At 36.9% G+C, this 27,500-nt stretch overlaps 2 protein-coding genes across 2 annotated transcripts in view; one reads left to right on the top strand and one right to left on the bottom strand.

The window, feature by feature from the left end:
- Positions 1 to 16,958, top strand: part of LOC138862394 (keratin, type I cytoskeletal 50 kDa) — a 28,763-nt gene extending 11,805 nt beyond the window's left edge. The window contains exons 2-5 of the mRNA XM_070124264.1: positions 6,001 to 6,123; positions 10,794 to 10,901; positions 12,401 to 12,496; positions 15,192 to 16,958. Coding sequence (XP_069980365.1) covers positions 6,013 to 6,123; positions 10,794 to 10,901; positions 12,401 to 12,496; positions 15,192 to 15,506 — 630 coding nt within the window. The 5' untranslated portion in view covers positions 6,001 to 6,012 and the 3' untranslated portion in view covers positions 15,507 to 16,958. The remainder of the gene's footprint in view (positions 1 to 6,000; positions 6,124 to 10,793; positions 10,902 to 12,400; positions 12,497 to 15,191) is intronic.
- A 3,141-nt stretch (positions 16,959 to 20,099) lies between these two features.
- LOC113813857 (uncharacterized) overlaps positions 20,100 to 27,500 on the bottom strand; it is a 13,133-nt gene continuing 5,732 nt past the window's right edge. Inside the window, exons 2-5 of the mRNA XM_070124260.1 lie at positions 24,132 to 24,979; positions 22,404 to 22,560; positions 21,686 to 21,853; positions 20,100 to 21,088 (exon numbers count right to left, since the gene is read on the bottom strand). Coding sequence (XP_069980361.1) covers positions 20,887 to 21,088; positions 21,686 to 21,853; positions 22,404 to 22,560; positions 24,132 to 24,978 — 1,374 coding nt within the window. The 5' untranslated portion in view covers position 24,979 and the 3' untranslated portion in view covers positions 20,100 to 20,886. The remainder of the gene's footprint in view (positions 21,089 to 21,685; positions 21,854 to 22,403; positions 22,561 to 24,131; positions 24,980 to 27,500) is intronic.

Raw genomic sequence — 27,500 nt, 5'->3', positions numbered from 1 at the left:
TTTACGTGTGTTCCTATTTTGTATAAGTTTTGTTACAAATGGTATGTATCTGCCGGCCCTGTTTACGAATGTTCTTTATGTTGTTTTCCCGTTCAGTGGCTAGGAGCAAAACACAAAAGCAGTAACGGTGAGAAATGAGCCAGGGTTTGATAATGAAACCCAAAACAAAGTGGTAAAAAATCCTTAGGGAAGGGAGAGGAGAACGTGTTATTATATATGAAATGCTTCAAACGTTTCGAGTCAAATTAGATTCCCTTTTAGGTGGGAGGGGGGGGGCGAAAAGAAAATGAAAACCTCTTTCGTGTATATAGTATGAACAAGACACGGTTTTTAATCGAAACGTGAATTTTGTATTTCTTGTTTATACTGTGCTCTTGTCCTATATATAACACATCACTGACTGTGAAGTAATTTCTTATCACTACCTACATGTTCCTGTGGGATATTACCTTTATTCTCACCAAGATAATTTTGCATTGCTTCTATTCACTTACATCCAACGTACCATTTTCACTTTAAGAGTACGGTTCAATTTTTAACAGTATATTTCGTAATTTCCAGTTCTTGGCCACTTTAAAACTGTGATAATTTTACCATTAAATCCTCACCGATTTTTTCCGACAATATAAGAGCACTTTTCTTTCCGGACGCTCATGCTATCATAAACTGGTGCTTAGTGCAATATATTGAGAGAAACCGAGTAAGACAGATCTGATTATTTGTATTTATGTATGATATATAATGTTTTCAGGCGTTGGGATTTACTCTAAAGTTGTATAGTATGTTAGGTATGGAAAAATACGTTCAATTCTGTTCATAAGAAAGAATTGTTTCAACTCATTATCATGATTATTGTTATTGTTTTTTCTATATTATCATTTTTCTATATCATCATATTATTACTTTTATTGTCATTGTTATCATCAGCAGTAGTATTAGCGGCAATGGTGGTGATGGTAGTAATAGTAGTAGTAGTAGTAGTTGCAGTAATAGTAGTAGTGTAGTAGTAGTAGTAATAGTAATAGTAGTTGTAATAGTAGTCGTAGTAGCAATAATAGTAGTAGTAACAGTAGACGTAGTAGTAGTAATAGTAGTCGTAGTAGTAGTAATAGTAGTCGTAGTAGTAGTAATACTAGTCGTAGTAGTAGTAGAAGTAATAGTAGTAGTAACAGTAATAGTAGTAGCAGTAGTAGCAATAGTAGCAGTAGTAGTACTAGTAGTAGTAGTACTACTACTACTATTGGTAGTAGTAGTATTCACTCTCATAACATGCCAGTATTTCAAGTATTAGTGATACTATTGATAGTTTTGGCATTGTCGAGTATCATATCCATGGTCCTTGCTGATAGTTAACATCGACAGTATTATACCGACATTTAACGCATTCATACTTTATCACTAACATCGAACAACCATAACACATAATTTCTTAAAGAAAAAAGTTCTCCGTCAATTTTTTTTCTCAAGGGGGTTAATACCAGAGCCAAGAAAGTACAGCAAGGAAGAGATTGAACAATTTATTCTTGGGTTAAGGAAATGTTTAATTCAAAACTAAAATGCTTTATCAAATTTATACTGTATTTTTGTACTAGTTTTGTGTTTTCTTGGACAGATATTCACAGTATATACTAGCGTCTTATTGTACATTGTACTTCTAGAAATATGTATTTACCAAAAACAAAACATCAAAGACACACGTATGAGAGAAATATCATAAAATATTTTACTTTCGGTACATCAAAGACAGAGTCCACAATAACAGTAAACTTTAAGTACGATATGTATTAACATTTTGCAATTCCGTTTGATGTTGAGAATTGAGAATAAATGCCAGTCTTAACGCTCTTGATTATAAGTAATGTCTTGAAAGTAAACCCCCACGTTCGTAGTCTCTTGTAGACGAAAAAATATCAAATGTTTTCGTGATGTTTGGTCAGAATTTAACGTTTTTGTTTATTTAATTTTACTTTTCTTACTTTTTAAACTTTTTTATTTATTTTTCAAAACTTTTTTTTTAATTACCTTGCGTTTTTTACTATTCTACTTTATATATTCTTATATAATGCATTTTTACTACAGCATTTCGGATTATTTGGCTATAGCACGCGTTATAATGCAAAATTGGTTCCATGGTTTAATATCACGTAATGTTATTTTCTTGTGTAACAGTGTTATACTTTTTTTTTTGTTGAAAATCCGTTTATTTCATTTTAGTAGTTTTTTATGTGTGCATGTTAGATCATACTGTAACACATTACTCGGAATATAGAAACGAAATACTAAATGATAGCTAAAAAATCATACACACATACATATCTATCTGTCTATATATATCAACTTATATATCACAAATTCAAGCCATTAAACAATGGAATTCATAGTGACTTATTCTACTCTTGGACCAGAAAATGTAGACCGAGAACGAAAACACACAGAGTACGGTATCTTTGTCTTTCGTGACCTCTCGTGACCTTTCGTGACCCAGAAGCTTCAGGATCAATATGGGACCTTTCTTAGTATCATCTGCACCTACGGAAATGTAGATGAATGTCGTAGATGTTATTTTTTCCATTTATCAACCGGTTTACGTATCTTTATTGGGCTGTTAGATATTTTTTATCGAGTAGATTTACTTTGAATTTGATGTTATGTGATGCAAGAGCTTATAAGAACACAAGTCATAGTTTTTCATGTGTTTCTGCATGTGTAACTTTTATGGCGATTCCCCTAAGTTATGTGTTGGTTACACGCTCGCTCTCTCTCTCTCTCTCTCTCTCTCTCTCTCTCTCTCTCTCTCTCTCTCTCTCTCTCTCTCTCTCTCACGCATACGCACACGCACACGCACACGCACACGCACACGCACACACACACACACACACACACACACACACACACACACACACACACACACACACACACACACACACACACACACACACACAAAGCCGCTTTCCCATCAATCCGTCTATGCGTGTCCGCCTCGAGAAAACAGAAATTGTGCACATAAAAAAATATAATATACTTTTTAATATCATTCCGTTCATACTTCCCTTCTCTGCACAGTCATTCCACAGTACTATATGGCCTATAAAGCCGCACTGTATCGCATACGATCGACCGTATTATTTTCTCTTCTCACGCAAATGGGAAACTCACTGTAGAATAGGAGGAAATCTTGCCTTTTCGGATTCTATGAATAATGCCTTGTTATTTTGCTCTGTGGTATTCTCTCCTATTAACAAAATTCGAGTAAGTTTTGTAAAAATCGCATATCCAATAGAGAACGTTTTGGGGCATATTAGCTTCACATGAGAACAGCAACAGATAAAGTTGAGCTGGAAAAATGGAATACGTATTTTATAATGGCATTTCAGAACAATAAGAGTTATCTACCCTTCGAAAAATAGGCTGTAGAAAAGGGGTTTCCCAACCTAGGGGTCATGGCCTACACAGGGGTCATGGGAGACTTTCTGAGGGGCCATGGATCAGGATGAAAATTATGTTTTAATTAAATTGGATTTTGTCTCACATTAATACAGATACATATTAGTAAATTGAAATCTTTCCATGCAGTGTTCTTGTCCTATAGTTGTTGACACCATTACAATATTCATAACTAGTTCTGATTGTTTCTGAAAAGATGACAAACACTGCACGGGGCCATGGATATCATTATATATTGGTCAGCAGCCACAGAATAGAAAAAAAAGTTGTGATCAACTGATTCAAGATCGCAAGCACAGGTACCCTATCAGATACTAGTCACTGCCGTTATCGCATGTCTTAGTCGGTAAATCTAACTGACGATCCATCTAATTACAGAAATCTTTCGTACTCGATTGTTCCAGATAACAATCCTCGAAGATATATCTCTCTAGAAAATGCCTGGGCTTGTTTTGACGTCATTTTTTTTTTTACCTATCGGTTGCACATTGTTGAGTCTAGGACATACACACAACCACAGGGTAAAACTGACTGCAACCTTCTCTCTCTCTCTCTCTCTCTCTCTCTCTCTCTCTCTCTCTCTCTCTGTGTGTGTGTGTGTGTGTGTGTGTGTGTGTGTGTGTGTGTGTGTGCGTGTGTGTGTGTGCGTGTACTTATGTAAATGGGCTTGCGTGGTAAATATGCAAAAATCTTTAGACATTATGGTTTCTACATAAAGAAGAATGCAAACGCTGATGGCGCGGCAACAAACTCAAGGCTGAAACGGGAAACTGATGATATAATGAAGATAACAGTGACGAATGTCTTGATATAATGATGCCGATGATAACGATGATGAATATGACGCAGATGAGGATGACGATTATATAACGATGCGACGATAACATGATGTTAATGATAAATGAAGATAATCTTTGAGAAAAGAAAAAAAAGTACAATCATTACATTTCATTCTTTTCATGGACTTATAGCTACCCAACGCAGATTAACCTCATTCAATTGACTTTATCAACTACTTACCATTACAAAACTTACTACACTAACTTCTAATTAAGAACTGACTAGAAAACGCACTCCATATAACTCTAACAACCTACTTACCTACACTAACTGCCAATTAAACACCCAAATTAAGAATGAACTGGAAGAAAACATTTTAAACTCCTTTCCAATTAACTTCAACATATTCAACTATACTTACTACCAATTAAACTCAAAAATTAAGAATGAACTGAAAAAATACACGTGGAAGTCCATTTAACTCCAATAACCTACTCCACTCCAGAAACCAACTCCCCTCCACTGAACTCCAATAACCTACCTAACCACAAACCCTTCCATTTAACTCTTACTTAACTCCCCTCCATTTAACTCCAGTAATCTACTTCGCAAACTAACTCCCCTCCATTTAACTCCAATAACCTGCTTAACTCCGCAAACTCCCCTCCATTTAACTCCAATAACCTACTTCACTCCACAAACTCCCCTCCATTTAACTCCAATAACCTACTTCATTCCACAAACTCCCCTCCATTTAACTCCAATAACCTACTTCACTCCACAAACTCCCCTCCATTTAACTGCTACTTAACTCCCCTCCATTTAACTCCAATAACCTACTCCACTCCAGAAACCAACTCCCCTCCATTTAACTCCAATAACCTACTCCACTCCACAAACCCTTCCATTTAACTCCTACTTAACTCCCCTCCATTTAACTCCAGTAACCTACTTCACTCCACAAACTCCCCTCCATTTAACTCCAATAACCTACTTCACTCCACAAACTCCCCTCCATTTAACTCCAATAACCTACTTCACTCCACAAACTCCCCTCCATTTAACTCCAATAACCTACTTCACTCCACAAACTCCCCTCCATTTAACTCCAATAACCTACTTCACTCCACAAACTCCCTTCCATTTAATTCCAACTTCACTCCTACTTAACAACTCCGCAAACTTAAATCTCCTCCATTCAACTCCAATAACCTACTTCACTCCACAAACCAACTCCCATTTAACTCCAATAACCTACTCCACTCCAGAAACCAACTCCCCTCCATTGAACTCCAATAACCTACCTAACCACAAACCCTTCCATTTAATTCCAACTTCACTCCCCTCCATTTAACTCCAATAACCTACTTCACTCCACAAACTCCCCTCCATTTAACTCCAATAACCTACTTCACTCCACAAACTCCCTTCCATTTAACTCCAATAACCTACTTCACCCCACAAACTCCCCTCCATTTAACTCCAATAACCTACTTCACTCCACAAACTCCCCTCCATTTAACTCCAATAACCTACTTCACTCCACAAACTCCCCTCCATTTAACTGCTACTTAACTCCCCTCCATTTAACTCCAGTAATCTACTTCACTCCACAAACTCCCTTGCATTTAATTCCAACTTCACTCCACAAACTCAACTCCACCACCTCCCTTCCAGCACGACTCCACCATGGGCTTCGGAAGGCGGTGCGGGTGCTGGGTCCCTTCCATTTAATTCCAACTTCACTCCACAAACTCAACTCCAACTCCCTTCCAGCACGACTCCACCATGGGCTTCGGAAGGCGGTGCGGGTGCTGGGCCCTCAGCGAGCTCGAGCTGGAGAGATCGAGACACCAGGCCACCCTCGAGGAGAACACGAGATACCAGCGGCACATACAGGTGAGCTGAGTCTTGGCTCGTTATCGTGGACTTCGTTGAAGGGTCTGTGCACACGAGCGGGTATGGTCGGCGGGCGCTGGGCTGAGCACGGGTGAATGAGTTTTTTTTTAATTTATTTTTTGTTGTTTATTTATTTAGTTATTTGTATATTTATTTATTAATCGGTAAAAAAGTCTCGTTTTTTTCATTTTCTCTTGTGACGTCACCTTACGCCCGCTCGTGTGGACAGGTCGCAACGACACAAATGTAGATAAGGTATGTATTATATCATTATCATTATTATTATTATTATTATTATTATTATTATTATTTATTCATTTTTGTTATCTTTGACGAAGATATCGAAACCGATCCAATGCATTTCTTGTATTGTGGAGATATAAATTATCTTCCATACGTTTTCAACATTACTTCCAAACAATAGATATAGAAATAGAGTAAATGGATAAAGATGTAGGTGGGTCTTAACTTACTTAACTACTTACGCACTTACTTAACTACTTACTCACTGAACTACCTACGCACTTACTTAACTACTTAAGCACTTACTTAACTACTTACTGAACTACCTACGCACTTAACTACTTACCGAACTACCTGTGCTTTTAACTACTTCCTGAGCTACCTACGCATTTAACTACTTACTGAACTACTTACGCACTTAAGCACTCACTTAAACTCTTACTTAGTGCTAACGGTTGATTAGGAAATGGAGTGATTAGCATAAGGATGATTCTTGCTCGCTCTAACTGCTGATTAGGCAATAAGAGTAACAAGCCAATCATAGAAGAGATTCTTACTCGTTCTGACATGCTCCTTGCGGTTCACGTTATTTAGAGGAGAGGAATTATACATTAAAGTATATTTAAGAATTAAGAATTAAAAACAATATAGAATAAAGAATTATTAGAGTAATTAGAGAAATTTAGTCGTTTAAGAGAATAGTTATAATATACGTCTGTTTCGCTAGATCTCCGCAGTCACTAATGACTTATAGCAGTCTTTCCCAAGAGCTGAATATACTAAATGACTTGGTCTAAATTTTGATAATTTTTCAGCATATACGTAGTCATATGTTGGTTGGGGGCTCACGCTAAATCTTGATAATTACACAATGACTTACAATTTGCAATAGGGCTAACCGCTAATCTTGTATAAAGACGTGTCTCTGACTACGTACATAAAAAAAAATCCATAGAATTCTGACAAAACACAAACTAAAGAAAATGTATAAGTAATTGTGGGTTTTCGTTTATCGAATTATGTATATTTATTGGATAATGTAATAAATAATGATAAAATACAAACCTATACATTGTATAACTAAGATCACAGTCACGTCGAGAGGTACATACTTGGGGTCGCCTAAAACAAACAAACAAACAAGCAAACAAAAATTACTGCATTATATTGCCAAAGACTGATGACTGCGAAGAGACAAAGACATAAGTACTATTACTCTACTGATATTAGGCCACTGATCTGGACTCTTCTTCCATTCGTTATTATTAGATGCGTTTATACATAGATATATACATTAACATTCTGGGTTGTAGTAACCCTAATCTGATTAAATATATAAAAAAAAACACAATTAAGGATGAGACAGATCTTGAACGTGTGTGTGTGTGTGTGAGAGAGAGAGAGAGAGAGAGAGAGAGAGAGAGAGAGAGAGAGAGAGAGAGAGAGAGAGAGAGAGAGAGAGAGAGAGAGAGAGAGAGAGAGAGAGAGAGAGAGACTCAGAATAAGTACGATAATGATAACAAGGATAACGATGAAATTGATACAGATAAAATAAAAAAACACTAATGTAAATGATAAGGATGATCATAAAGACCATAATGGCTCTGCAATTCGTATGATTACAAAGCTTTATTTATTTACACTCGAGGACCAAACTCAACATAGTGATGAGATTAGAAAGTGATGATTTAGAAAGACTAAAAGGATCGCAAACAATATAGAACACAGTAGAACCTTTTATATAATTTTGATTATCATTCTCTTCATTATTCTCTTGTATTGTGGTATAATCTTTCCCTATTTAGACGTTGAGAAGTTTACACCAAAGTATAATGTTATAGCGTTACTTTAGTTCTCGTGTCTAGCTATATTGGGTTTCAAAAATTGTGTTTTATTATATAAAGCACGTCAGCCAAAAATATCAGTTGGTGCAGTGAAAGGTGTAGCACACAAGCTTGTCTGTTTTTCTTTTGTGTGTGTATGTGTGTGTGTGTGATTACACATATATCCTACACACGCATATAGGGATAAGATATATATATATATATATATATATATATATATATATATATATATATGTATATATATATATATATATATATATATATATATATATATATGTATATATATATATGTATATATATATATATATACACACACACACACACACACACACACACACACACACACACACATATATATATATATATATATATATATATATATATATATATATATATATATATATATATATATATATGTGTGTGTGTGTGTGTGTGTGTGTGTGTGTGTGTGTGTGTGTGAGAGAGAGAGAGAGAGAGAGAGAGAGAGAGAGAGAGCGAGAGAGAGAGAGGTATAATTAGAAAGAAAGAGAGAAATAAATGGAGAAAGAAAGAGAGAGAGATAAATAGATGGAGAAAGAAAGAGAGAGAGAGAAAGAGAAAGAGAAAAAAATACAGAAAAAGAGAGAGAGAGAGAGAGACTGAGAGAAAGAGACAAGGAGACCCAACTAAAAAAATACAGAGAAAGAACACCCCTCCACTCCTCACCCCCCTCAAAAAAAAAAAAAAAAAAAAAAAAAATCCACCAACGAAACACAAACATCCAACTCCTTTTTGCGACCCCGATAATGACCCCCCCCCGCTTCTTTTTGTCTTCCCCGTTACGTCCCGTCCATCAGCAAACGTGTCTCCATAACACACACTCAGGTAATCCATAAGTCACATGCACTCCGGGAAGACACAGGCCCGACACACGAAAGAATCTCCTCTGCTTGGCCATATAACACGCGAGATTCTTCCAAGATGCTCGTTAATAAGGTGCCAGGGAGACACGCACGCTATGGTCTTGGGTCCCTGTGTATTGGAATGGTAACACGTGTCTGTGTTATGTGTCATGTGTCTTTCTTTTTTTCATATTTGGGTGTTGATATTGTCTCTATATTTCGTTTGGGTTTTATTATCTTACGTGTTGGTGTATTTTTATTTATTTATTTAGGTGTTAATATTGTTAATATTTAGGTGTTAATATTGTCTCTATATTTCGTTTGGGTTTTATTGTCTTACGTATTGGTGTTTCTTTGCGTTGTGTGTCATGTGTCTTTCTTTTTTCACACTTGGGTGTTAATATTTTCTCTATATTTCGTTTAGGTTTTATTATCATACGTATTGGTGTGTGTTCTTTGCGTTGTGTAATGTGTCTTTCTTTTTCACATTTGGGTGTTAATATTATCTCTATATTTCGTTTGGGTTTTATTATCTTACGTATTGGTGTGTGCTCTTTGCGTTAGGGTATCAACACTGTTTCAATATTACTTTTAGCTTCTATTACTATATGTATTTGTGTGTGTGTGTACATTAGGGTATTGATATTGTCTCCGTATCACGTTTAAGTATTGTGATCATTATGTATTTGTGTGTTATTTTGTCATGTCTGTGTTATCGTTCTGGTCCTGTTTCTCCCCTGTCCTTTTATGACATGCTGCGGTGTCATGTACAGACACTGCGTTCATGGTGTCTTTTGTTGGGCTATAGTAATGCCTCTATATCCTGTATGCATGTTGTTATCATTACTGTTATTATTGTCATCATTATCATTATCATAATGATAATCATTATTATTGTTGTTATTTATTGTTATGATCATCATTATCATTATTACTATTACTATCATATCATATCATATCATATCATATCATATCATATCATATCATATCATATCATATCATATCATATCATATCATATCATATCATCATCATCATCATTCCTATCATTACCATTTATATTATCAGCATCATTATCATCATTCAGATTATCATTATCATGATTTTATTTCATCATCATTATGAGCATCAAATCATCATTGTCATTCTACTACTACTACTAATAATGGTGTTACTGCTGCTACTACTACTAATGATAATATTACTAATAGTACCAGTGATAATAATAATGACAATATGAATTTTAATTTCATTATCATTATGATGATGATAATAATGATGATGATGCGGTTGATAATAATGATGATAATAAGGATGATAATAAAGATGATCATAATGATAATGGTAATTATGGTGATGACAATGATGATGATAGTAATAATACTAATACTGATACTAATTTAGATAATAAGGATAATAATGATAACAAAAATAACAACGATAATAGTAGCAGCAGTAGTCGTAGTAGTAGTTATAATGATGATGATGATGATGATGATGATGATGATGATGATGATGATGATGATGATGATGATGATGATAATAATAACAATAATAATAATAATGATAATGATAATAACAACGATAATAATACTATTAATGATAATGATAATAATAATAATAATAATAAAATGATAATATTAACAATAATGATATGTTATAACATAGACTATAAACAAAACCTAATGTGTGTGTTTCCCGCAGGATCTCCGGGACGAGTTATCAACCATGCATGCAACGGTGGCGGATTTGGAGCGCCGGTATTCTGACCTCTCAGCGCGATACCGTGGTACTGTGGCGTCCCTGGATGAGGTATGTTGTGGTGTGAGGTATGAGGGGGGTGAGGGAGGCGGTTTGGGGGTTGTGGAGGGGGTTTTGTTGGGGTTTGGGTGAGGGTTTGTGTTGGAGGGGGTGGGGAATGTGTGTGTGTGTGTGTTGGAGGGGGTGGGGGATGTGTGTTGGAGGGGGTGGGGGGATGTGTGTTGGAGGGGGTGGAGGATGTGTGTTGGAGGGGGTGGGGGATGTGTGTTGGAGGGTGTGTGTGTGTGTGTGTGTGTGTGTGTGTGTGTATGTATGTGTGAGTGTGAGTGTGTGTGTGTGTGTGTGTGTGTGTGTGTGTGTGTGTGTGTGTGTGTGTGTGTGTGTGTGTGTTTGCGTTTGAAGGCTGTATTTGCATAATATTAAGGCTATAGGATGTACTTCGTTTTAAAAAAATGTACGATGCATACAAACATTTTCAAGCACACACACACACACACATACACACTCACTCACACACTAACAACCCCCCTCCCTCCCTCCACACCCCTCCACCCCCTCACAGCAGAGAAAACCCCCACAATAACCTCTTTGTCATGCCTTTTGTCATCCACACATCTGCATGACAAGGAAACCCAACGGCGGTGACGCAATAAGCTAAAAGGTAAAGAGGGAAAAGAATGGAAGAGAGAAAAAAGGAGGAATGTATCTTGAGGAATGTGATTTGTGTGATAGGGAGAGGGGTGAGGGGGAGGGAAGGGGTGAGGGTGAGGGTGGGGTGAAGGGAGGGGGCGAAGGTGAAGGAAGGAGTGAGGCGGGGGGCGAGGGGGAGGGATAGGGTGAAGGAGTGGGAGAAGGTGGAGTCGGTTGTTAGGGTGAGGGGGGTGAGGGTGAGGGAGGGGTGAGGGGAAGGGGTGATGGGGGAGGGGGCGAGGGTGAGGGAAGGAGTGAGGGAGGGGGAGAGGGTGAAGGAGGGGGTGAGGGAAGGAGTGAGGGAGGGGGAGAGAGTGAAGGAGGGGGTGAGGGTGAGTGTGAGGGAGGGGTGAGGGAAGGAGTGAGGGAGGGGGAGAGAGTGAAGGAGGGGGTGAGTGTGAGTGTGAGGGAGGAGTAATGGGGGACGGGGCGAGGGTGAGGGAAGGAGTGAGTGAGGGGGAGAGGTTGAAGGAGCGGTTGAGGGTGAAGGTGAAGGTGGGGGAGGGAGGTGAGAGTGAAGGGGAAGGGGGTGAATCAGGGTATCTTCAGTTTCCTCGTTTTATACTATATGTCTCCCCCTCCCCCTTCCCCCCTTCCTCCACCACCACCCTCATCCTCACAGTCACCCTCATCCACCACCTCCATTTCATTCACCATCCACTCTCCCATACCCTCATTATCAGTCACCCTTAATCTCACCCCCTCCCTCCCTCACCACCCCCTCCCCCTACACCATCCCTTCCCCCCTTACCACCCCCTCCCCCTCACCAACCCCTCCTCCTCAACAACCCCTCCCCCCTCACCACCCCCTCCCCCCCTCACCACCAAAGTCACCATCACTCACCATATTTCCTCCCCAGGTCAACGACACCACACTCCGCCTGAAGGACCACTCATCCGACCTCACCGACGAAAACCGGCGACTTCGGCTCAACTGCGAGAAGCTACAGGAAGAGGTTCGTGTGTGTGCGTGTGTGTGTGTGTGTGTGTGTGTGTGTGTGTGTGTGTGTGTGTGTGTGTGTGTGTGTGTGTGTGTGTGTGTGTGTGTGTGTGTGTGTGTGTTTGTAGTTGGTAGGTATGGTAGTTGCAGGTGTGTATGTGTGTGTGTGTGTGTGTGTGTGTGTGTGTGTGCGTGTGTGTGTGTGTGTGTGTGTGTGTGTGTGTGTGTGTGTGTGTGTGTGTGTGTGTGTGTGTGTGTGCGCGCGGTTGTAGGTGTCACGATCACCCACCCACACCATCAAAGTCATCATCGACTAACTCTTTCCCTCACCATCAAATACATCATCACTATCTCCTATCCTTATATTGTAGATGTAGGTTTGTGTGGTAGACGCAGATGGTAAGTAGTCACACTCACCCTCACCATCAAAGTCACCACCTCTATCTCCTCTCCTGGTAGTTGTAGTTGGTATGTGTGGTAGATGTAGGTGGCTGTAGGTGGTTGGTGTGTGTAGTAGTTGTAGATGTAGGCGGTTGTGGGCTACCGTCGATGTGTATAGTAAAAAGGTTTGTGCACATAGTATATAGCAAGTAAGTCTATGGTGTATAGGCATATGTATATTGCAGATGTGTGCAGTTTAGGTATATTTATGGTAGTATAGTAGATGCGCATTGTGTATGCAAATAATAGTTATGTGTATTATAACATTGTCTGTGGTAGTCTGTGGTAGCCGTGAGTAGAAATGGTTGTGGTAGACGGAATAGGAATGCATGTATTGGTGTTAAAATTGTAATAAGTATAACAATGATGATGACAGTAGTAATGATACGGACTGATAATCATATGATAATAGCGATGTTGATAATTATGATGGTAATGATAATGATAACAATAATAATGGTAATGATAATAATAATGATGACGATGATAATAATGATAATGATAGTAACAATAATGATGATAACAACAAAATCATGATAATTATTAAGGATAATAATAGCACCAAACATTCTAAAAAAACATTACTCGCTTTATCTATAACGTGAAAGAGTCCAGTGTATCTGTCTTACCACCGCGTCCATTGTAAAAGTCAATAGCGCGGACCCAGAGGTTGCAGGGTGCGGTTTAATTAGACTGAAAATCGAGGAAGGGAAAAACGTGTTCTCCATTTCTTGGAATTTGTATATTAGTGCTCTATTGATTGTGGGAATCGATAGCGCGGACGTAGGTTGTCGAGTTCAAAAAGTAGAATTGATTAAGTAGTGTTTGTAAGGAAGTAATGTGCATGTTTGTAGTGTTTTTTTTTTTTTACCCCTCCAGCTCCTGATGTATGGACAAAGAGGTCGGGAATGGCTTACCTACGGCTCATACAACATTAAGCCAAAGTTGAGAATCTAATGCGTTTGATTTTTTATTTGTTTTAATTCTAGGATTATATACTTTATTCAGAAATCATGGAACTGATATAACTGGATGTGAATTTGTTTGTCTGTCAATCTATCTATCATAGATGTATAACTTTCATAAATTCAAAAGACTAAGATTTGAAAATGTTTTGCAAATGAGAGCTTGTTAAAAAATGGAAGTAAAATCTTTTCCTTTCTTTCTCTTTTCCTCTTTCGTTACTATAAACAAAAACTCCATTTGAAAAAACAAACAAAATATACCTCCAAAGACCATGATAATAAAACGACTTATTTAACAACTACCCCTCTACATCACTATATTTCTAAGACCAAAACAAACACAGGAAAAATAAACTATTTAAACCATAGGTATTGTTTTGTTTTCTTTTGTTCTAAATAATGATTGTATGGATATAGTACACCCACATAACGTAATAGGAAACAGGCTATTTAAAGGCATCAGAAATATCCCTCCCCTACGGCAATTATTCAAACTTGGCAATCAAAGTGTCATGCAAAATGAGAGTCCCATTTTCTCTGCTTTTTTCGGATTTGTTTTTGTTTTCGGAAAAGCCATTTTTTCTGACCGATTAGCCACATTTTTTTTTTTTTTTTTGCAAACAGAAAGCGTGAAGAATTTTCGTAGCACTGGGAGACCGTCATTACACTTTTTAAAGCACTATTATGCTCCTTAATGTCCCCTTTTTACTTAAATTTACAACTTTTCTCATCTTTGTATAGTGGCAGTACTTGATTTTATGCCACGTACGCATCTGTATTTTCTTTTTGTCTCTTTCTACATAATTACATCTTATCCTTATATGCTGGGTATGTCATCTTTGTCTGTTTTTACTTGTCTTCTTTTTAAATTTTCTTTCTGCAACGTGTATTTTTTCGTTTTTTGTACACTTCTAGATTTTTTCTGTTTAACCTTACCTTTAAATAATTTTTTTTCTCTTACACGGATTTCACGTTTGTATAGTCATATTTTCTCTTCTTCCTATGACGATTGGCTTAATCTTTGTATTTTTTCTCCAACTACCTTACACTCTTCTTTGGCAGTCATTCCATCTCGACACAAATACATATAATTATTCCAATTTATTATTATTGTTCAATCAACAATTATTATTATCATATCAACAATTATTATTATTCTATCAACAATTATTATTATTCTATCAACAATTATCATTATTCTATCAACAATATTATAATTCTAATCCTGATTTTTTCCTTTATCAGTTTTTCCATCTTGGCATAAATCTTCCAACCTCATCACCCTCTCCTCCTCCTCCATTACAGGCCCGGGGTCTCCGAGAGCAGCTGCAGAACGCCCTCGCCGACGCCGAGGACGAGCACCGCCGTCGGGTCTCGAGCGAAGTGTCCCTCTCCCGCGACCTCGCCGACACCGAGCGCAAGTACACCATGAAACTCCGTCGGGCCAATTCCTTACACGACATGGACAAAGTACACCTTCGCCAGGACCTCGACCGCCTGTACCACGCCCTCCGCCGGGAGAAATACACGAATAAGTATTGGAGGGACTATCGTCACCATTTCTACTGCGGTCACCATGATTGCGTCGACTGTGTTTACGACCCTATGTTGTTGGACTGAGTACATGGAGGGTGCTGGGTATTTTTTTTTTTATTGATTTATTTGCTTATTTTGTGGCCACGTCATTTCTCACCGTCATTTTGATTTGAGTGATTATTTTGTTCTAATTTGGCCCATCTTTTTCCCTATTTTGAGGCTTGGTCAAGGCAATTCTCAATGCCCTTTCTTATTTTTTTTTTATCTAGTCTTGTTGGATTAAGGAAGCAGAATACTATAAAAAAAATTACATACTATTTTAGTCTACTGAGTCATCATGATATTTCTCTACCTATTTCAATTCTCCAAGTTCATAAATATATCTTTTTTTGGGGGTTTACGATACTGAGCTTATTGGATTCGCAAACCTATATCAAATATTTGCAGTGGGTCCAGTAAAAGACAAAATTATTTCAAATAAAACAGAAAACGAAAATAATTTAGCCAGAGTTCAGTAACAAGCCGTAATTTCAATAATATCGTTTTCTGTCACTTCCTCATTAACATTTCCGTGAGTTTTTGATAAAAAAAATGTGATTTTAATTAAAGTGATTTGACACTCATTTAAATTTAATTAGCATTATTCACTGTTAAATTAGATGCAGAAGTATTTATAGTTTATGTGTACATAAAACCAAGTAGAAGAAGTATGAAAAGAATAAAATATCGAATGAAAAGAAAAATTGAAAAAAAATAAAAGAAATTCAAGGAAATTTATAAACAAAAATTGTCTTAACGATATATATTTTAATTCTAAAACTTTCTTTCCCACATAATGTTATCCATCAACGCAATTTAACTGCATCATTCAATACCTTTATTACAGCATATTCATTTCATTGAATTAAGTATTACAATTCCGTCCAAGGCAATTAAACCATATTTTACCGTTTTTTTTTAGTATGAATGATAAGTGATGTATATTAATATGAATAAATAAACATTACATCATCCAAAATATACATAAATCATGTGTACTAATTACAATAATCATTATGCCTTATTAAAATTGGTTTTCTTGTCTTAGTGGCTAACCTGCCCTGCTTGTCAAAAATAGATTTATTTCAAAAATAGTGTCATATTATCATATTCGAGAAGTATAAAGTGTAGGCTGTGCTGCACATATTGCCGTAAGTGAATAGATACAGTGATACCTTTAAGACGATATAAAATGATATGAAATAAGAAAATAAGAAGGAAAATAGTATCGACGTCTGGCAGCGGCGTTTCTTCGTACGCCATAAGCGCCCAGTCCAGCTGTTTTGTTTTTAGTGAAAGTTTTCTCAACTTTTCCAATACTTCACATTTGTCATTACGATGTGAAATGAAGTTGGGAAGTGTTTGAGAACTGTTCTTTGTTTAGAATGTAAAGAATACCGTTATAGAGAAGATAATTTCGATTGTTCTGTGATGTTTTGATCGGCAATTCATTATTTTTTTTATCATTAGAATGGTGTCAATTTTACTGTTCTTCAAGTGCTGTTTTGTTTTCAATATTTATTTAATCTATTCTTTTTTTTTGTCTCGATATCTATATACTTATCCATGTCTTCATATATCTATATCTTCATCTATGGAAAACTTTATCTTTGTCTATATCTTTCTATTTATCTCTCTCTATATGGATATTTGTGTATCTGTTAGTTATATTATTCATGATATTTTTGTTCTTATTACGTTTTTTTCATCTTACATTTTCCACATAAATATATTGTTGTTATTATGATTATTATTTTCATCACCATCATCATTGTTGTTATTATTCTATTTCTTGTTAATATCAATGTTAACATTATTATGGAAATTTAGTACTAACATTATCATAATGATTGATGTTACATTATTATTTCCAACACATGTCGCTATTGTTAATGTTATTGCTATTCTTATTATTAAATTTATTGTAATTATTAAGGTCACTAGAAAGATGATATTGATGATGTAATTATCTATATCTATGCAGTCATTAACGTCAATTTTTCTTTTAACCACCAGCATACTTTTCCCTATTATAGTTCTACTAGTTTTATTACAATTTCACCTATCATTATAAAAACGATTTTGACATTAATTAGAAACAAAATTTCCTAAGCCATAAGAACAATATAACCAAAGCTGTCAATTTATTGTTAACGTCTTTATAATTCAATTTAACCATCTATAGAAACTACCCACAATAACAAGTTAAATCTTGTGTATTTTGTGTATTTGTCATTATTCATCGAAGAATATCTTACAATTACTAATGTTTTACCAAAGTTCTCGCTTTCTTTCAAATGATTTTATTTAACACTGTCAAAATATCTATTTCATAGAGTATGCATGCAGTTTTATGTCTACTTTGTTAAAGCAAATACCCAAATATAGTTTCTTTTCTTTATACGCCCCCCCCCCCCCCCGTTCAGTTCTAGTACTTTTTCCATTAACACGAACGGAAAATCGCCTAGTTGGGAACAGGCTGTAAAATTAATGTGGATGAATAACTTTTTGCCTTGATTTTCAATGCCACTATTGTGCAGGGCCAGATTTAGGTGTAGGCTAAATAAGCTACAGATACAGAAGCTCAAACTCCATTTTTTCTCTTCAAGATGTCATATGTTTTGTTTCTAACTATTGTTCTTTTATCGTAATGTCTATTAGATTAACATTCATTTCTTTTACTCTCATTCTCGCATACCATTCTTGGCGAGTTAGCACGCCCCCTTTTTCTCTGTAAATAAAGCATCTACTGTTTCTCATAGTACATGGACTCACCGTTTTAATCCGGCCCTGTTAATGTGTACTGAAGAGTCCCATGGTAAAGTAAGAGAAAAAAAAATATGGTTGAATAGGAGAATATGCTTCTCTTTTACATACTGCGGCTGGTATGGTTGAAGCACTCTTTTGCTTGGTATGTGAGAGGAAATTTGGTATATTACTAAAGTGAAAAATGAATATAATTGAAATAAATGTATGAAACGTGGTGAAACAAGAATCAAAATAGGTCTTTTTATGCTCAGGCAACAAAATTGACAATAATAATTTTCAAAGGGTATTATGAATTGATATATTAAAAAAATGTTTGTTTCAAATATAACATTTAATACCTCACCTTAATTTAAAATCCCATTTTCTTTAAATATCTATGATAAAAAAAGAGATCATGTACATCAGATATTCTGAGTAGTTACTCCTCAAAGGTGACCATTTTCTATGACGCTTGCGCTGTTTCAGAAAACGTAAGCTATTCTATGCATAACACTGCCAAATAAAGTGAAAATAATAATATTCATTGTATAACTTTGCTCAAACTGTGTCAAACTGAGTGCATGACATTTCTTTCGGTAAATAGAATAATAGCACAAGATTAAAGACAAGAATAAAGGTGGTGGCTCCCAACCTCATTCTCACTTACATATTAATTTTCCTGTTTTTGTAAATGTAACATTAATATAATCACATTTGTTTTTGTCTTTCTTACGGTTGTTATTTTACTGATTGATTCGCCACTTAACTTAAATATATATAGGAACAGATTGATATAATTTTTAATGGACCTTCTATTATGAGAATCAAGGTTGGGAATGACCAACTGATCATATAACACGGTGTATTCAATATAAAAAATACATTGTTTATGTTCTTTGAAGTAAAACGGCTGTCTGTCGAAAAAATGAAGGGGCGCTCTGAGAAACTTTCGCAGCAGAAAAGAGAAAAAATAAGAAAATGTAAAATAACACTGAAAAGAAAGACAAAACAAACAAACAACGATGAATAAAGGGTAAGTTCGAACATTGGAAATATTGAATGTATTCAGACAACACTGTAAAGAACTATAGGATTGAAAAAAAGAGAATTATTAGACGTATGTACTGAAAGAACTATGGCAGCGTATTGAAAGACATTTGAATGTATCTAAGATGACACAAACAGCATAGAAGGTTTCTAAGATATTTGCTATACTGCCCTTGCTATACCCATGTGGGAGTACTGTTTGGCGTTGGCATATTAAACAATCACAAACACTAGATTAATGGTTCTTAAACTAGGGGGTAGGGACCTCTCGCTGGAAGCCACCTTGGTTCTCTATATTTTGCATTTTTTTTGGGTGTGTCTGTGGGGGGGGGGGGTGTTTATGGGGTTTCTGTTTTTTTCAATGCATTTGTTTAGTGGTATTTTCAGTATGTATGGGTATTTATATTTTGTTTTATCTTACCTCTAAAACAAAGTTCACGTTAATAAAAAAGAATAAATAAAAAATAAAATTCATTGGGGTGCGTAATAATACTCTGAAGAGTCTTAGGAAGTCACAGCGCCCCCTAACCCCCCCCCCAAAAAAAAAAGAAGAGAGTTAAGAACCATTCATCTCTATGCATCTTATCTATAAATCAATTAGAACATCTTAATTGCAAGATTATAACGGAAACCTCCAACGCTAATGCAGAAGTACTTTCCTTCCTTCAAGTCTGTAAGTTTAGCATTGCAAATTTCTTAGGTTGCACTGTTATCTCATCAGCGTTTCTAGTCGCAGTGAATGTCTCATAATCATGATCATAGTAGAGATATATGTGTGTATAGTTGTTCTAGGTGTTAAGGTTTCATGAGTAATGATATGTAAATAAAAATACTCGAGTTGCTAAAGTCTTTATTATGAAATTCCTTAAACATAAACATAAACAATAATATATGTATGCTTACTGTCTATACATGTATTAAAGCATACCTGTTAGCACGATATATACACACAAATCATACTGTAATAATGCCCAAAAAATATGTATTTGGAAAACACGACGGAAATCTCAATTTTGAAACTGGCATATTCTCAACGCAAGGAAAAGGAAATAAGGAAACGTAACTTTTCATATATCAAATTCCTGCTTAACATAACATTTTAATTGCTCTTACACTCAATAGATGGCGGGATCACGCCTATGACGTTGTGATCCAAACATTTTTTATCGCTGAACAACTTTCAATTATGGCGGCCGACCCAAATGAAAAAAAAGTAATTTAAAGAATACTATGTTTATTTATTAATTTATCTATGCCTTTTCCTTATTTCAACTTCAACCTTGCGTATTCATATATTCTATATATTAAGTCAACCAGTGGCTTATTGCTTATCAAATGCCCTTTCTAGACTATAATAATTTAACATTCACTCTCCTCATTAGAATAAATAAACGCAAACTCTAAAACACAACATAATAAATACTCAAAATAAAAACAAATAAAAACACATCACACCAAAACACACAACAAAAAGATAAACAACTACACAAAAAAAAATAAATCATAGCAAAACACACAAACACAAAACAGCAACAAAAAAACACACACACACCAAAAAAATAAAACAAGAAAAACAAGAAAAAAAAGATCACACCAAAACACAACAAAAACAACAACAGCAAAAACGACCCTACAACCTTCCGTGCACAGTCGCCCACAAATCAAAGAACTTGTGAACAGCGTCGGTGAAAATACTGTGCACGGTGTGAGCTTCCGAGAGCGTGGAGGATGAACACCTGGAGGAGGCGGCGTCGCAGGAGCCTTGTCTCGAGAGGCCGTTGTCGATGTAGAAAGCGAGGTCCTTCTGGCCGTAGAAATACCCGAGGCTCGCGCTGGTAATGGGGAGAGAAAAGGGGAGGAGGTGATATTAAAGAATCTCGGGGAAATGGGAGTATAAAATGGAAAACAACAACAAAAAGAAAAAAACAAACAAACAAAAAATGCATATGAATATAGATAAGTAAAAAAGTGGATAATTCTCAACAACAACAAAAACAAACTTTTGAAAAATGACATTATCGAAGATAGCAAATAAAAGAATGAACGAGTAAAAAAGGACACTACTACTAAAACACTGAAAGACACAATATTTTCAAAGCAGTTCCACGGACAGACCACCATGTTAGAGACAAAAGGAAAAAAAAAGAAACATAATAAAAGATAAATAAATAAAGATAAAAGCAAAAAACAAAGATGAATGAAAATAAAGATAACAAAAGATAAATTAATAAAAATAAAGATAATAAAAGATAAAGTAATAAAAATAAAGATGATAAATTAATAAAAATAAAGATAATAAAATATAAATAAAAAACAATAAAAGAAAAATAAACAAAACACAAACACCCCACCCACCAAACCACCGAACGACCACACAACACACGCAAATAGACCCCAACAACCCAAACGACCCACAAACAGCCACTCACACGAACAAATCCGAGATCGTGGGCGCAGGCAGCGGTGTCTCCTGCAGCTGCTGACAGAGGAACTGGCCGACGCAGGAGTAGTGACCCTCTCGCTGCAGCTTCATAATAGCGGCGACCTTCCCCGGGATCTCGAGGGCGGGGGCGTGGTCGTTGTACGTCCTGCTTTGGCTGCGAGGGGAAGAGAGGTTGTGGTGTTGAAGTTGTAATCATCAGTGTTGTTGTAAGTACTGTTGGTAGTTTCGTAATTATTATGGTTAGTGCGGTTATTGTTGATTTTGTTGTCATTGTCATTATCAGTTTATTATTATTATAATGATAATGAAAATAATAATGATTATCATCAGCATCATCACTGTTATCACTATTACTATAATTGTTGTTATCTACAGTATTTTTTTTCTTTAAAAAGTATGTCTTCGACCATTATACCTTTTTGAATTACGAATTTACAGCTATCTGAACTGTCTGTCTGTCTGTAGCTCCCTCCCCTTCTCCTTCTCCCTCCCTTCCTTTATCCATCAATCGACCCATCTCCTTTATATAAAATAATAATAATAAAAATATATAAAAGAAACAGACACTGAACATAGAATACCAACCAAAGCGACAACAGCAACAACAGCAACAACAATAACAAAAACAACAGCAACAACAATAACAGCAATAGCAGTAACAACAACAGCAACAAAAACAACACCAACAACAACCGAATACCCACCTCGGCATATCGAACTTCGATGAGGAAATCCAGTTATGAATGTTGACCATGGCGTCCGGGAGGTCCGAGAGGCTGAGCGGGAGACCGAAGTCCGAAACGTCGAGCGATCGTCCGGTTACGGTGAGGATCTGGTACACGGCGCGGATCAGGTAGGCCGCTGCGTGACAGAAAACGGGGTAGAGATGAGGGAAGAAAATGGGAAAGTGAAGAGAAAATGGGAAATCGAAAGGAAAATGGGAAACGAAAAGAAAATAGGAAATGAACAAAAAATGGGAAAACGAAAAGAAAATGGGTAAATGAACAAAATGGGGAAATATGAAAATGCGTAAATATTGTGAAGAGAAAGTGAAGAAAAGGCGAAGAAATAGTGAAGAGAAAGTGAAGATAATGCGAAGAAATTGTAAAGAAAATGGGGAAAAATGAGAATACAAAAGTGAGAAGAAAAATGTAGGCTGCTGCGTGAGAGAAAACTTACTAATGGAGAAGTAAGGAAAGAAAATAGGTGAATAAAAGAAAATAGGAAGAAATTACAAAAAGAAAAAATGAGATAAAAAAAGTATAGAAAAATAAAAATAAAATAAAATAGAAGAAAACAGTGAAGAGAAAATTAAATAAAGTAGCCCATTCCATAACAGAAAACGGGATAGAGATGAGAGAGGGGGAAGAAAATGGTAAAAGTTAAAGGAAATGGGAAAAAAGTGAAGAATGAGGGAAATTGAAAATGATTAATAAAAGGAAGAAAATGTGAAAAATGAAAAGCGAAGAAAATGGAAAAAAAATTAAATGTGAAGAAAATGGGGAAGCATAGCGAGAAAAGTCAATAAAATATAAAAAGAATAGAAAAGAAAAGAAGAAAAACAGGCAGTGAAAAAAAAAAAAAAAAAAAAAAAACGTAGGTCGCTGCCTGAGAGAAACCGGTGAGGCGATGAAAGAGAAAATGGGGGAAAGTGAAAAGAAAATTGAAAAAAATTAAAAGTGAAGAAAATGGAAAAAATAAAAAGTGAAGAAAATGGAAAAAATAGAAAGTGAAGAAAATTGAAAAAAATTAAGTCAAGAAAATGGAAAGAAATGGCGACGATACAAACCAATAAAACATTACAAAGAAAAAGAAAAAACAGTGAAGATACACGAGATAAAAAAACAAACAAACAAGGAAAACAAAGCTAATAAAAATAAAATGGAAGAAAACAAAGAAAGGAAACAGAAAACATAATATTACCTAATACTCATCAAGCAAAATAATTACACGAACAGACTTCGAAAACTTAAGACACACTTTAAACGATTTTTTTCTCGTCACTGTAGAAATTGCTCAAAAGAGTATGCAAATTAAGCACAAGGAAGCTATTAATACTATTAAATTCTCGAAGGGTCGATGCTGTTTTAAGGTATTTAATGTCACAATTTAATGTTATAAATAAAATGATTATTTAACTAGCGACAAGTAGAATAATGGAACTGCGTGATAGATGAAACATATATTAAACTATGGGATAAATGGAATAATTTATGTGATAAATAAGATAATATTTGAACTATGTGATAAATAGAATAATAATTTAACGATGTGATAAATAAAATTATTTAACTATGGGAAAATCAACAGTTATATAATCATGTGATTAATAGAATATTAATTTACGCGATAAATAGAACAATGATTTAACAGTGATAAACGAAATGAGAATATTGATCATCGAGAGATCATGACTCACTCGGCCTACGTACCCAGGGTGAGGAGCGCAATGATGGTCACCGGGTCGAGTGTGAGGGCGGACTGCTGCCTGTCCTCGGCCCCGAGCAGGACGGAGGTCAGGTGGTCGAGGAACTCCGCCTCCGACTTGGCCGTGAGTCCCGCCGTCCTGATGCCCTCCAGCGTCGGGACATCGAGGAGGACGTCGACCACGGAGGCGGAGGAGTTGGAGGCCGACAACTCCGCCAGGGAGGAGTTGCTCTTGTCCTCGACCCTGGCTCTCATTCTGTTGATGACCTTGAGGACGCCCTCCATGTTCTTGGCCGCCTGGAGGACGCCCTTGCCGATGGCGTTGGTCACGGCCAGGTCGTCCGTCTCATCCACGGGCTGCGGGGCCTCGGTTCTCGCGTCGTCCTTCGCTGCCTTCTGGGGTTCCTCCGAGGGCGTCGCGGGGCGTGGGTCGTCCTCGATGTCGGCCAGCAGACTGAAGATGTCGTCCACCCTGCGCGTGTTGTGCTGGTTGAAGGTGAAGGTGTCGATGTTGAAGTTCACGCGCTGGGCGTCCTTCCTCGCAGGGACCGCTGTGCTTGCGGTCGGGGGAGGCGCCTTCTCGCCCTCGCCCACGCCCCCCAGTTTCCCAAAGAGGGCGTTGATGGACATCCCCGTCGTCGAGGGGGGAGAGCCGAACACATGCTCCCCCGACAGATCATTGTGGAAGTCGCCCACATTGGAGAGGGGTCTGTCGAGGGCTCTCTGGACGGGGTTGAAGGCCCTGTGGAGAGACCCGAAGGCGTGCTGGAACGGGTTGGAAGCCGCGAGGGGCGTCGCCTGCAGGAGGGTTACTGTCACGGCCACCGTTACGAGACGCGCCATGCTTGTCATTCTGTAATAGAAGAAAATGCTCGGTGAAAACAAACTGCTAAACTTATAGTAGTCATGTTTAAAGTTAACGATTTTGAAAATTTAATCGCTTGGAAATCACGTACTGTACAGATAAAGAATATTCGTCAACATACCAGGAAGTCGTATACATCTAGAGAATCGTAAAAGAAAAAAACAAAAAAAAACAATGAACACCGTTTATTACACATCTTAATTACGGGGCGACTGTAGTACAGTAGGGCGCAGTGTGCTTCCCGATCCGCAAGACTGTACTGAGATTATGCACATGCACAGTGTAATTATACTGTATCAGACACGAGTAAAGCAAGGCAGACAAGCAGACACACAGATAAATGGATAGACAGAGAGATGCACAGACAGGCAGACAAACACTTCGACATTCATACGTCCATTGATCATTTTTTGGAATGGTATAATATGATAAAGAAGATGAAGAAGAAAAGTAACAAGGACCGTGGAATGTGATGTTCATACTAATAGTCAAATTAATGTTGATAGCAATGTTGATAAAAATGATGGTGATAACGGTAAAGGAGGTGGTGGTGGTGGTGGTGGTGGTGGTGGTGGTGGTGGTGGTGGTGGTGATGATGATGATGATGATGATGATGATGATGATGATTGATGATGATGATGATGATGATGATGATTGATGATGATGGTGATGATGATGATAATACTGATAACGATGATAAAAAAGATGATTGTTGATGATAATAACACTTTGATGGCACACAGAGTAATGAAAATATAAAAGAAAAAAATAATTTAGCGCATGTCTCCATTCCACAAACATAAAACCGAAAGAAGATCGTCCCCACATAGCTTCCAACATATTTTTCTTCTTTTTTTCTGATTAGACTTAACGTTCCTTGGCCTTCATTTGTGGTTTCTGGGACACGTGACGGTTTTATGTGTACTCTACTTTAACCACTCGTGTCTTAGTAACGGTGGTGACGGTCTCTCACGCCCTTATTTTTTATATATATGTATATATATTTTTAAGACGAATGCGAGAATAGGAGTCTTGAAGCGAATAAGCGAATGGGGGAGGGGGAGGGGGAGGAGGAGGGAGGGAGAGGGGGAGAGGAGGGAGGGAGAGGTTGGGTATTCTGTTGGATCTTATTATTATTATTTTTTTGTTAGTTTTGTTCGTATGTCTTTGTTTGTGTGTCAATCTGTCTGTCTGTCTCCCTACCCTCCTCTGTCTACATGCATATATACTGTACATACTTATAAACATACATATATAAATTCACAAACACATACATACATAAGTGCGCATACACACATCCATATGTAGTAGTACTACTAATAATAGTAAATGACGTTACGATATGATATTTGATATTTATTAGTATGAGCAGCTGTTCTGGTGTTAGGATATTTCGTAACATTTTTGTTATTAAGTTTACGTAAGTCTATTTACCACCCTGGCTAACTGCTCAGGCGTGGGCAATCGTGATTACAGTGTTACATATATTCACATACATTCGACAGAGTACAGTATTCTCTGATTGCAGTAATTGTACATGGGTAAATGGGAATATGTCATACAACATGCAAACGTATATTACCTAAGTTGATTTACCTTTTCCTTTGTGTTTACATAAAAGTGTTCTGTGGTTTGTTCTATGATTATGATAGTTTTACATAGTAAAATTAGGATAAAGCATGAGTATATCTTCCATGCTATAAAATAATCGCATAGTTCTTTATGCCTCATGTTAGGTGGTCTGAAAGGCTGTATCACATGACACTCCGAGATATAATGCTCAAGCGTTCGCATATTTTCCTCGTTACACAATCGACATCTAGATTCATCTGCACATTTTGCACCTTGTAGTTGCCAGTACACTATATAATCTAAACGTATTCTAGCAATAACCACGTCACATTGTCTGGTCTTACTTTGGTGCCACCATAGGATGGCTTACAATCTCTATACTGATCGCAGTGCCTTATACTACAACTTTCAGGCCTTTGTGAACTCGTCAGATCTATCAGTTCATTATGATTAAAAAAAAAACATGTGTGCAACCCTAGCAAGAGGCATCCCAAGATCTATATTTACAATATCTTTTTTACAAGCCTCTTTCGCCAATTTGTCTACATGGTCGTGCTTGTGTATACTGTACTAACATTTAACGGATGAAATGCTATACATAAAACCCGTAGATTTACATTCTCTTCGTTTCCGCGTATTGATCATAGGAAAGAACAATATAACTGGAAAATGATAGGGTTATATAGGGACTTTCTTTTCCCTGAGTGCCCGTATATGTATGAGATCGAAAGCGGTTTGTGAACCTGTTACTGACGTGTTTTTGTGGAGGTATATAGTGATATATGGTAGTTTAAACGTTTATACCCACATATCCACACATAACCATCTACCTACTTACCTACCGACACTAACACCTACACACCCACAGCCACACCAACACGCACTCCCACTCACTCACTCACACACACCCACACCCACACACACACGTCCCTAAATC

This window comes from Penaeus vannamei, chromosome 8 (assembly GCF_042767895.1).
Source record: "Penaeus vannamei isolate JL-2024 chromosome 8, ASM4276789v1, whole genome shotgun sequence".
NCBI lineage: Eukaryota > Metazoa > Arthropoda > Malacostraca > Decapoda > Penaeidae > Penaeus > Penaeus vannamei.
Note: the sequence above shows the minus strand (reverse complement) of the source record. Positions and strands in the feature narration are given on the sequence as shown.